Below are 12,873 nucleotides of genomic sequence, written 5' to 3'. Positions count from 1 at the left end.
TTTTAACAGCTTTTAGCAACTTAACTTCTATACCACACACCGACAAACCTAACATTGGATCTATAATTTCTAACAAGCCTTATCTAGTTACTACATGTATCGCATTCAAGCCACTCACATAATTCATTATCTATCAGCCTTCTTGTCACCTGTGTAAGTTCCATAATCAATATCCTATTGGAAACATTCCTTGTTACAATATATAACATCAGGGCCTTATAATTCTTACAATTACTGCTATCATTCCTGCATTCGTACAAAGAAGGAATGATTCTTCTCACCTGACATACCAGAATCTTTTCCTTATTCAAACTCACACTGCAAACCCTTGCCAGCCATTCAATTACACAATTACAGCATTCCAAAGTATCCCCTAAGTAAATACACCAACTCCTAGTGTCTTGTCAACCGGTGTCTTCAACAGTCACTTGAACAAGCATTCTTCAAGTAACACTAACCTAGCGAATTCTTACATCATTTAGCACTGCCTCTTCCACTATCTACAAATCTTCAAAATACTCACAACGCTGACTAAAACAGCACCTCTCCATGTTTTCACGGATCTTTTTCTTTATTTACTTCCCTGTAAAACAACATGACTTCAAAGTCCCCCTACACTGTTTGACTGGGTGTCAATGAAAGTGGGAAAATGATTAATTTTCTGACTGAAAGATATGACTCACTATACCCAATGATATGATGTGCTAGGACAAAAGGCCTAAATGAATCAAAAGCAAGGGATGATTACATGGATTCACAAACTGGTATAATCTGAAGAATATAACAAAATCCAGAAAGGCTGCATAGTCACTTGTCCAGCAAGTTATTAAATAAGATATAACTAGCATGTTTAGGGAAAAATATTTGCAAAAAAAAACCTATAGGTATTTACAAAACAGGTGCCAGGCTTTGAAGCACTTAAAGATACATTAATGCTGTACTGTGTAGCAAAATGAATGGCATATGATAAAGCCTGGTGTTGTTTACAGTGAAGAATCCTTGCTCTGTCATAAGTGAAGTGGTCTTCTGGTGACAAAACCTAAAGGTACCAGTGTTTCAACAATGCCTCATCCCACCAGTGAAAAAGCCTTTGGTAGAGGAAAAGTTACTTTCAAGGATATATAAGTAACAGACAAAGAAACTAGCCATCCTATATTAATTTGCACCAAAATTGATCTTACTGTTTAAGACAATCAACCAGGGTATCTTTGAAACCTTCAAGCATATACCTGATACCCAAAAGCAACAACTACCTATAACAAAGTCATGAAGCACTTTCCAGATCTAACATCACAATGGTTACACCATCACCCCAATCCATGTATTAATTGTAGACACTGCAAAGTATCATATCATGGACCAAGGTAACAAGAAGCCAGAATGAAGACTCTGGTGAGTACCTACAGAAGGTTCAGATCTAATTAAGTACATCTTGCTATAGGTGGCGTTTGCTAGCCACTACCACAATATTATGGTTGTGTTAAATATTTTTACAAGACCTCAGGGAGATTAATAAAACTTAGTGTGCATATTTCAATTAAAATGGTTACTCATGATTGCAGGCTATACCTATAATACCATGTGTAAGTATAGAGCGGTTTTGATACCAAAGACAAAGTAAAACATGTAGGTCATGTGCTTACAAATAAAATGAATCTGATGACAATTCAATTAGATAATACTGGAAGCAACAAATCATCAAAATGGCTACAGTACCACTAACACTAATACTAATATCATATAAAACTGACAAACAAGGAACACACTATGAGAGAGAGAGAGAGAGAGAGAGAGAGAGAGAGAGAGAGAGAGAGAGAGAGAGAGAGAGAGAGAGAGATTTTGTTTTAAAAATGATATTTTGAATTGTATTTAAATACAGCTGTTAATCATACTGGACATATGACCAAATGAATTTGTGACCCATTTCTCAGGAAGGTTAGTCATAAATGGCGATCATAACTTAAAAATGCTTTTAAAGTCAAACAGTCATAAGTAATATGTAGTGTATCTGCATATATAAAATAAGCCTTGTTACAAAACCCAATCTAAGCTGGAGGAAAACAGAAATCTTAAAAGAAAACTTACCCAAGTCCCTGAGGAGGCTCTATGGTTTCCCTGGAAAGAAAGGTGCAAACACTAATTTGGTGATGAAAAGAACAGGTGCAAATACAACAGGGTATTAGTATATATACAAAACAAACAAAAAATCAAAAAGGTGCAAAAGGACATGACATTGTGGTATTATCTAAATAATGTCAAAAATTTTAGTTCATATGTATTCTCAAATAAATAAAAAAAACTTTTCACATCCCAATTCCACTGAAAGCTTGGCCCCATTTCTAAAATTCTGATTACACTGTAATGAACATATCACCATTTGAAATATGCCTTGAATGCCAACTTTAGATCAATAGCCGCTAATATAATTATAACTGCAAGTTAATGGTGAACTACAAATTACTCTACAAACCTTTACCTTTCTTCACATTACATATCTTTGAAAGAAAAGTTCATATTTATGTGTACTCACTAAACTGTGAACTCCAGGAAAGACACGGGAAAGATTGCTTTGAATTCTGTCCCTTTTCTTGTAACTACAAAGTAACTAGGTAATGTATCCCGTATGCAAATGCAATCAATTCAAAATACATATACCAAAAACGTTAACTGTTTCATACAAACCCACCCCTTATTGTAGTACAACTTTGCAGTCAATGTCCCATCTACTCAGCCCGTTTTTAATGAGGGTGATAATGCATATTGGAAAGGAAAATTTGTGGCTGTGCCTAAACAGAGTTGTGTTACAGAACAAATCACAGTAAGTAAGAGCAGCCATAAAAATTTTGTGACTGTAGGAACTGAGTTCCTATGTCCAGTTTGATTCTCTTCAGTCTACTGCTACTAAATGTTCCAGCTTCCATAACTACCTAGTTTTTTTATTATTATAATTATGATATTGTTATGATACAATAAAGTTTTATACATACTTACCTGGCAGATATATACTTAGCTATCTGACTCCGTCGTCCGACAGAAATTCAAATTTCGCGCACACGCTACCTGTAGGTCAGGTGATCTACTTACCTGCCGCTGGGTGGCAGGACTAGGAACCATTCCCATGTTCTATCATATTTTTTCTATACCGCCTGTCTCCTGAGGGGAGGTAGGGTGGGTATAATTTTGTATATATCTGCCAGGTAAGTACTATGTATAAAACTTTATTGTATCATAATAATATCATTTTTATACATTTAACTTACCTGTCAGATATATACTTAGCTGATTCACACCATTGGAGGTGGGACAGAGACAGCTAAATACAGAATCAAACAGGAATCACAACTATCGTTGTAGGTAATAAATAAATAAAACCTTGGTTCCTACCTGTTTAGACTGAAGACTTCATGAATACAATCCAGGAGTCTAGTCAGTCTCAAGAGCCTCAGCGAGATATTGATCTATGGCTAAGAGTTCTTGTGGTTCTGCCAAAGGGGTCTTACCCGCTTACTTGGTAGGTCCTGGAAGGACTACGTCAATGGGTGCTTATCCACTTACTTGACAAGACCTATACAAGGAGCACAACATCGATCCCGATCACCTCAACCTATCCATGTTAGTTCTAAGATTGCAAGAAGTTATCCCCTAACCTCTTGCAAAGAACCACAAACTCGAATCACAAACATTCGTACAGTAAAGTACAAAAATGAAAATAAAATAAAAAAAAAAAAAAAAAAAAAAAATTGTTTGTACAATCTAGCCAGTAAGACGTCTCTTGATTCCCCCACTGATCCAAACTAGGACGCCCGTGCGCCACCAAGCATACTAATCAGCAGAAAAAACCAACAACTCGTCTCACAAGGTAGATCTATGTACTATCAAAAATTAGAACAAATACAAATTTTTCTAAGGATCGTTATGTGCTCCCAGCCCCAGCACTGTATCGGCTGATACAAAAGGACCAGAGAGAAAACACTTTTCATATGTTACTTTAACGTCCTTGAGATAGTGCGATGCGAACACTGAATTACACCTCCAGTAAGTCGCATCCACAATGTCTTTTAAAGACATGTTCTTCTGAAATGCTAATGAAGTGGCTACCACTCTAACCTAATGAGCCTTCACTCAGAGAGTCCTGAAAGAGTCTTCAGTGCAGTTATTATGAGCATCCGTAATAATGCTCCTCACAAAAAATGCTAATGCATTTTTTGACATGGGTCTACTAGGATCCCGAACTGCGCACCACAGGCTTTGTTTACATCCGTTGAGTTCATTCTTCTTCTTTAAATAGAACTTCAGAGCTCTAACCAGACATAAAGATCTTTCTAATTCCTCTCCTACTAGATTTGAAAGTCCTTTAACTTCAAAACTCTTTGGCCAGGGTTTTGAAGGGTTCTCGTTCTTTGCCAGAAACAGAGTCTGGAAAGAACATGCCGCATCACTCTTAAATACTACTCGAGAATCTAGATCGTGTATTTCACTAATTCTCTTCGCAGTCGCTAACGACAACAAGAAAATACATTTTCTCGTTAGATCTCTAAACGACGCGTTGAGAGGAGGTTCAAATCTACTAGATGATAGAAATCTCAAAACTACATCTAGGTTCCAGTTAGGAGTGCGAGGAGAAAAGGTTTTAGAGGTTTCAAAAGATCTAATAAGATCGTGGAGATCTTTATCTTCTGCAATTCTCAAACCTCTGTTTCGAAATACGGCCGAAAGCATACTTCGATAACCTTTAATGGTAGAAACTGATAATTTTGATTCTTCCCTAAGGAAAATCAAGAAATCAGCTATGTTGGTCACAGAGGTATCGGAAGAGGACAGTTTATTCTTCTTACACCATCTTCTAAAAACATCCCATTTTGATTGGTAGACCCGAATAGTTGAAGATCTCCGGGCCCTAGCAATTGCTTTCGAAGCTTTGCTTGAAAAGCCTCTCGCTCTGACAAGTCTTTCGATAGTCGAAAGGCAGTCAGAGCGAGAGCGGGGAGGTTTTGATGGTACCTCTCGAAATGGGGTTGTTTAAGAAGATCTCTCCTGTGTGGAAGAGATCTTGGGAAGTCCACTGTCCATTCCTGTACCTCTGTGAACCAATCTTGAGACGGCCAAAAGGGAGCGATGAGTGTTAGTCTCGTCCCTCTTGATGCCGCAAATTTTCTTAACACCACTCCTAACATTTTGAAGGGGGTAAAGGCGTAGGCATCTAGGCCTGACCAGTCCAGCAGCATGGCGTCCACCGCTATCGCTCTCGGGTCTTCCACTAAGGAGCAAAAGTTCTCTATCCTTCTGGATAGGTAGGTGGCGAATAGGTCTATATGTGGACTGCCCCACAGGGACCACAGAGCTTGACACACCTGAATGTGAAGGGTCCATTCTGTGGGGAGAACTTGGTTTAACCTGCTTAGCCTGTCTGCTCTGATGTTCTTCTCTCCTTTCACGAATCTTGTGAGAAGAGTCACCTTCTTTTCTTCTGCCCAATACAACAGCTCTTTTGCTACATGGAACAGAGAAAGAGAGTGAGTTCCCCCTTGTTTCTTGATATAGGCCAACGCTGTGGTGTTGTCCGAGTTGACCTGTACCACTTGACCTAACACCTCTGTCTCGAAGGCTTTTAGAGCTAGAAGAACGGCATAAAGTTCTTTGGAGTTTATATGCCAGTCTTGCTGATCCTTCCTTCATTGGCCTGATACTTCTTTTGTCCCTAGAGTCGCTCCCCATCCCTTCTCTGAAGCGTCTGAGAACAAGATTAGGTTTGGGTTCCGAACTTCTAGAGACAAGCCCTCGTTCTTTTCTAAGGGAAAAATCCACCACTTCAGATGATTCTTTACTTCCAGAGGAATACTGAAAGTGTTTGAAAGTTGCCCGTTCTTCCAACTCCAAATTCTTCTTAGGAAGAATTGAAGAGGGCGTAGGTGGAGTCTTCCTAGCAAAATGAACTGTTCTAGTGAGGAAAGGGTTCCCAGAAGACTTAACCACTCCCTCACTGAACTCCGTTCTTTCTCTTGGAAGCTCGAGATTTTCTGTAATCCCCGAGCAATCCTTTCCTGGGACGGAAAAGCCCGAAAACCCAGAGAATCCATCCGAATCCCCAAATAGACTAAGTTCTGACTGGGGATCATCTGAGATTTCTCGAGGTTCACGAGTAATCCTAACGTCTTTGCTAGGTTCAAAGTAGACTGTAGGTCCTCCAAACACAGTTTCTCCGACTTGGCCCGGATTAGCCAATCGTCGAGATACATTGAGATGTTTATCCCTTCTAAATGAAGCCATTTGGCCACGTTCCGCATCAGATACGTAAATACCTGAGGGGCGGTCGATAGGCCGAAGCACAAGGCCCTGAACTGGAAGATTTGTCCTTGTACAACAAATCTTAGATATTTTCTTGACGATGGGTGAATCGGAACATGAAAGTAAGCATCCTGAAGGTCCAGGGATACCATCCAATCTCCCTGACGTAGGGAAGACAGAACTGAAGCTGAAGTCTCCATGGAGAACTTCTTTTTCTCCACGTACCGGTTCAGGACGCTTACATCTAGGACGGGTCTCCATCCCCCCGAAGCCTTTGGAACCAAGAAAAGGCGGTTGTAAAACCCCGGGGAGAATGGATCCTGCACTAGCTCTATTGCATTCTTGTCCCTCATCGACACCACCGTCTGAAGGAGAGTCTCGTTCAGTCCAGGGTTCTTGTAACTCATCGACAAATCCTTCGGAGATGTTGCCAAAGGAGGTCTGTCTACGAAGGGAATGATGTACCCCTTCTGTAGGACAGACAGAGTCCAGGGATCTGCTTCTCTTACGGACCAGGCCTCCAGAAAGTATTGAAGTCTGGCCCCTACCTGTGCTTGGAGGACATGGCTGCTATTTGCTCTTTTTAAAAGAGCGGAAGGAAGACCTCCCTCGCTTGTCGAAGGGTTTTCTCTTCGAAGTTGATCGAGTCGAGGGGGCTCCACGAAAGGGAACCACTGGAGTACGAGCCACCTTCTTCTGAGTCAGAACTGCAGGTCTAATTTTCTTTGTAGATTGCACAAGAAGGTCCTGCGTAGCCTTTTCTGACAGGGATCTCGAAACATCCTTCACTAACGATGAAGGAAACAGATGTTCTGACAGAGGTGCGAATAGTAGAGCGGACCTCTGAGAAGGAGAAACTCCTTTCGTCAGAAAGGAACTGTAAAGAGATCTTTTCTTTAACATTCCAGATCCAAAAAGTGCCGCCAACTCACCAGAACCATCTTGCACAGCCTTATCCATGCAAGATAGGACACTGTGCAAAGTTTCTGGATCAAGAAAATCTGGCTCACTCGTCTTCTTAGCCAGCACCCCAAGAGACCAATCCAAGAAGTTGAACACCTCTAAGACGTGAAAAATTCCCTTAAGGTGCTGATCTAATTCCGACATACTCCAGGACGCCTTTGCTGAATTGAGAGACTGTCTTCTCACAGACTCTACAAGACTCGAGAAATCTGAATCTGCAGACGAGGGGAGCATCAATCCCATCGCCTCTTCCGTCTTATACCAAATGCCTCTTTTCCCCGTCAGCTTGGAGGGAGGAGAGCAATAAACAGTTCTCAAAGTTTCCTTTTTAGATAAAAGCCACGAATCCAAAGAATGGAGGGCTTTCTTCATTGAGATCGCAGGCTTCATCTTTAAGAAAGCCGAGGATTTCGGGGTTTGTGTGCTCGAAAACAGAGATCTCGGCGAAGGAGGAGCTGCAGGACTAAGAGAATCCCCAGACTCCTCAAGAAGTAACGAGGCTAAAACTTTATAGTTGGAAAGTCCCTCGTTAGTTGAAACTTCTTCCTCCGAAATCTCTTCCAGTTCAAGGTTAGAAGGAGATCGCTCTTTCCTGAACGATTCTCTATCAAGAGAAGCCGCTCTAGGAGAATTGTTTCTAGTAGGTGAAGGACTACGAACAATAACGTCCCCCCAACTAGTAGAAGCCTCACGTCTAGAAGAAGCCTCGCATCTGGGAGGCGTCACGCTTCTGGCTGGCGTCTTGCGACTTGCAGCGTCCTCGCGTTTACCTGGCGCCTCTCTCCTGGGAGGCGTCACGCCTCTGGTTGACGTCACGCGCCTTGGAGCGTCCTCGCGCTTGCCTAGCGCCTCTCTCCTGAGAGGCGTCACGCTTCTAGTTGACGTCTCGCGCCTCATAGCGTCCTGGCGCTTGCCTAGCGCCTCGCTCCTGGGAGGCGTCACCTGCTTTGGAGCGTCCTCGCGCTTGCCTGGCGACTCTCTCCTGAGAGGCGTCACGCTTCTTGTTGACGTCTCGCGCCTCGTAGAGTCCTGGCGCTTGCCTGGCGCCTCGCTCCTGGGAGGTGTCCTGCTTCTGGTTGGCGTCACGCGCCTGTCTCGAAACTCGCGTCTTCTTGGCGCCTCGATCCACACTGGCGTCTTGCGTCTGGTTGACGTCTCGCGCTTGGAATGTTCGACACGCCTGACTGGCGACTCGCGCCTGGCTGGCGCTTCACGCTTCGCGTCTAGAAAACTCGACGCTCTTGTCTGGCGTCTCGCGCCTGGAAGGCTCTACGCGTTTCGTTGGCGTCTTGCGTTTGACAGGAGAACGGATCCTGCTCGGCCTATGCAAGCAAGACTGACGAGTCCGATTCCAAATCGGAGGATGACAAATTTCTATGGCGAGTCTGAACCCTCGATAGCCTAGACTTCTTAATAGGCAGGAAATCGTCTTTCCTTCTGGGAGGGTCTTTTGACAGAACTCCCACCAGAGAAGTGATGGAATCCTGCATAGTGCGAAGGATTCTATTAGTCTCTTCATTATTGTCTACCCTCGGTTGTTTAATTACTGAATGGTCCTCCTCTTGAAAACGCTCAGGACTTGAAGTAATCCTGGGTTCATCCAAACGTCTTTTCAGGGGGAGAGAAAGATCCGCCAATCTCCAACCTCTTTTAGGTGAAGAATTCTCCGAGGAGGAGAAACACTCACGCAGAACGCTTTTCCTGTAGCGTTCTCTGGCATTCTGTGGCGATACAGAAAATGCCGAAGGGACGTCTGACTGTTGGGGATCCTCCACAACCTCCTTACGGCTTTCGACATTCCTTCTCCTCTGGGCTTGGGAGCTTGAAAGAGGTCTAGGCCTGGGAGCGTTGTGGAGACAATCAAAAGCCCCCTCCACTGCACTGGGGACACTTATATCACTATCCACAGCACTATAATCACACTGCTTACCTTCAATGGCCACCATTTTGGTTTCCATTTTCCGAAGGGCGTCTTTAAGATTCGCAATCTCAGATGCCGAATCTGTGGGTTCTAATAAAGGAGCAGGTACATTAGATGGGGCAGTAAAAGGAGAAGAGGGTATAATATTACTGATAACCCCGCTAGATACAGAACTAGACAAAGGTTTGGAAGAAGACCTCCTCACCCTGTCTCTTTCCAACTTCTTCAAGTAAGAAGTTAGAGATTTCCATTCTTCCGCACTCAAATCCTTGCATTCATTACAAGTATTACCAAAAGAACATTCATACATCCTGCATTTCTTGCAAATAGTATGAGGATCAAGTGATGCCTTCGGCATCCTAACTTTACAACCCACATTCACACACATTCTCACCACATTTCCAGAATCAGACATCATGTTGAACAATCCAAATCAAATTCCAAAAACGGTCCACAATCGCGTATGCCAGTACAATCAATGCAAATACGTCACCGAGAAGTCCAAACGAAGATCAATTGCGATGCAAAATACGAATCCAGCCGGAGATACCCACAACGATGTTGCCAGTATGGCCGACAGAAAAAATATGATAGAACATGGGAATGGTTCCTAGTCCTGCCACCCAGCAGCAGGTAAGTAGATCACCTGACCTACAGGTAGCGTGTGCGCGAAATTCGAATTTCTGTCGGACGACGGAGTCAAATAGCTAAGTATATATCTGCCAGGTAAGTTAAATGTATAAAAATCTTTTTTTTTTTTGCTCTATCGCAGTCCCCTAATTCGAGTGGGTGGTATTTATAGTGTGGGGTTCCGGGTTGCATCCTGCCTACTTAGGAGTCCATCATCTTTCTTACTATGTGTGCCATTTCTAGGATCACACTCTTCTGCATGAGTCCTGGAGCTATTTCAGCCTCTAGTTTTTCCAGATTCCTTTTCAGGGAGGGATCTGATGGAGTGTTCCTATGATTATGGGTACGATTTCCACTGGCATATCCCATATCCTTCTTATTTTTATTTTCAGGCCTTGATACTTATCCATTTTTTCCCTTTCTTTCTCTTCAACTCTGGTGTCCCATGGTATTGTGACATCAACGAGTGATACTTTCTTCTTGATTTTGTCAATCAGCGTCACGTATGGTCTATTTGCACGTATCACCCTATCTATTTTATTTTCAGGCCTTGATACTTATCCATTTTTTCCCTTTCTTTCTCTTCAACTCTGGTGTCCCATGGTATTGTGACATCAACGAGTGATACTTTCTTCTTGATTTTGTCAATCAGCGTCACGTATGGTCTATTTGCACGTATCACCCTATCTGTTCTGATACCATAGTCCCAGAGGATCTTTGCCTGATCGTTTCCTATCACTCCTTCAGGTTGGTGTTCGTACCACTTATTACTGCAAGGTAGTTGGTGTTTCTTGCACAGGCTCCAGTGGAGGGCTTTTGCTACTGAATCATGCCTCTTTTTGTACTGGTTCTGTGCAAGTGCCGGACATTCGCTTGCTATGTGGTTTATGGTTTCATTTTTTGTATTGCACTTCCTACATATGGGAGAGATGTTATTTCCATCTATCGTTCTTTGGACATATCTGGTTCTTAGGGCCTGATCTTGTGCCGCTGTTATCGTTCCTTCAGTTTCCTTCTTGAGCTCTCCTCTCAGTAGCCATTGCCATGTGTCATCGCTGGCTAGTTCTTTAGTCTGTTGCATGTATTGTCCATGCATTTGTTCGTTATGCCATTCCTGTGTTCTGCTTGTCTTTCTCCTGTCACTATATTTCTGGGTCTTCGTCTACTTTTATCAGTCCTTCTTCCCATGCACTCTTGAGCCTGGTCTTCATATATTGCCCCAGTGCTGTTGACGCAGTCCTCTATGCTTAGTAGTCCCCTCCCTCCTTCCTTTCGTGTTATTCAACTATTCCTGCGATGAATCTGATTACTGGCACTGCCCATGTGTTTATGGTTTTTATCATATTTCCGGCATTGAGTTTTGACTTAAGTATCGCCTTGAGTCTGCATATATTCTTTCCTGACCGTGTCCTTCATCTCTTGATGTTTCATATCCCCTCCTTCCATTATTCCCAGGTATTTGTATCCCGTCTCATCTATGTGTTTGATGTTGTTCCCATCTGGTAGCTTTATCCCTCCAGTCCTTGTTACTTGCCCTTTTGTATGTTGACTAAGGCACATTTTTCTATTCCAAACTCCATCCTGATCCCCAGATACAATCCTTACAGTCTGGATTAGGGTATCTATTTCCTTGATGCTCTTACCATACAGCTTGAGATGATGATGATGATGATGATGATGATGATGGATGATGATGATTATTATTGTTATTATTATTATTATATAATTTACAAACAAATCATTTTGGCTAACCTTGAAGTCTAGTGCAAGAGCCCTTTGCCAGCACAAGGAAGGCTAAATCTAAGTAGTGTCGGTTTGGGACGAGTCTCTAATAATACTAAATGCTTATTTTTAGAATTTAAACACTAAATATGACCCAAATCATCCTCCCAAAGCACTTTAATTTCATTGAATAATTAGCTTAATACATTACCCTTAATGTTATCTCTAGGTATACTAATTCACTAGCTGCCATTTTCTTGTGCACTCACAGTAGGTTAAAAGAAATATTCTTTGCATTATTGTCAGGAAAGTAAACTAAGCAAACTTTTTGTCACAGAAGTCATATAACGAAGGTAAAATTCAATCAAATAAAGAAAACATGTACTTAATGTACGTAGAGGGTATACTAGGTACACTCAATCAACTTTAAAATTATGTAATGACATACAAAGAGAGAGAGTGTGTGTGTGTTGTCATAGAGCCTACATCATCCTCCAAACCCAATAAACAGTGGCACTGTGTTTTGGGAGTTTCATAATATAGTTAATTCATAACTGAATTTTGTACAATAATAAAGACTCCACCAGCACTTCAACCGAGGTTAAAGTAATTTTACAAAACGACATTAATACGACGAATTGGTGTGTAAGACAACCCACCATTTTTCATGTAAAGATGTATGTTTGGAGGTATGTTCCCTGTAAAAGATGACAATCAATTTATCAAATTAAATAATACCAGTTGATACAAAAACAAAATCATAACTATTGGAATTACCGTACTAGACGTGTAAAATCAGAATCTTTAATATTTTAAAATGTTTGGCAAAGCTCACCATAACAAAATATACTTTTGTATTCCTTAAGAAAAATATACAGTAAACATCACGACAAATGCTCAACGCCTGTCACGCCAATATCAACGGATTAATATCTGTTCAAAGTATAGATCTGCATGAATATATTTTCTAATATTATTAATGCCTTACAATAAAGGTACTCTGGATAAAGCTTGTAACAATGTGAGAGCTCACTCATCCTAACGTCTAATTATGGTAATCACTCCATGTCTAATTATAGTAATTACCTAACGTCTAATTACAGTAATTACCTAATGTCTAGTTACGGTTTTGTTTACAGTACCAATAGTTGTGTCACTAGTGATTCATTGAATTACCTACGGTTTTTACTGTTATCATAGCTGTTTTGTTTTAAGTGTCTATAGCCAAGACGGTAATTAACTATTGACACAACTACCACCACTTCAGGAGTTAGCCTATTATTAAAAATCTCAGCAGCACTTAAGGTTTCCTTTTTATATTAGGCATATAAAATTACCCCCTATTTTAGGGG

General features: G+C 41.5%; 1 protein-coding gene across 6 annotated transcripts in view; it reads right to left on the bottom strand.

Annotated features, from left to right (window-relative positions):
* LOC135215495 (pre-mRNA cleavage complex 2 protein Pcf11-like) overlaps window positions 1-12,873 on the bottom strand; it is a 120,094-nt gene that overhangs the window by 54,456 nt on the left and 52,765 nt on the right. For 5 of the 6 annotated variants that reach the window (XM_064250263.1, XM_064250265.1, XM_064250264.1 and 2 more), the window contains one exon: window positions 2,086-2,115. The exons of the other annotated variant lie outside the window; for it this stretch is intronic. In XM_064250263.1, the coding sequence (XP_064106333.1) occupies window positions 2,086-2,115 (30 nt within the window). The remainder of the gene's footprint in view (window positions 1-2,085; window positions 2,116-12,873) is intronic. 6 annotated transcript variants of the gene reach the window in all.

Source organism: Macrobrachium nipponense, chromosome 5 (genome assembly GCF_015104395.2).
Source record: "Macrobrachium nipponense isolate FS-2020 chromosome 5, ASM1510439v2, whole genome shotgun sequence".
In the NCBI taxonomy this organism is placed as follows: Eukaryota; Metazoa; Arthropoda; class Malacostraca; order Decapoda; family Palaemonidae; genus Macrobrachium; species Macrobrachium nipponense.
The sequence above is the reverse complement of the archived record's forward strand: the minus strand, read 5'-3'. Positions and strand labels throughout refer to the sequence as shown.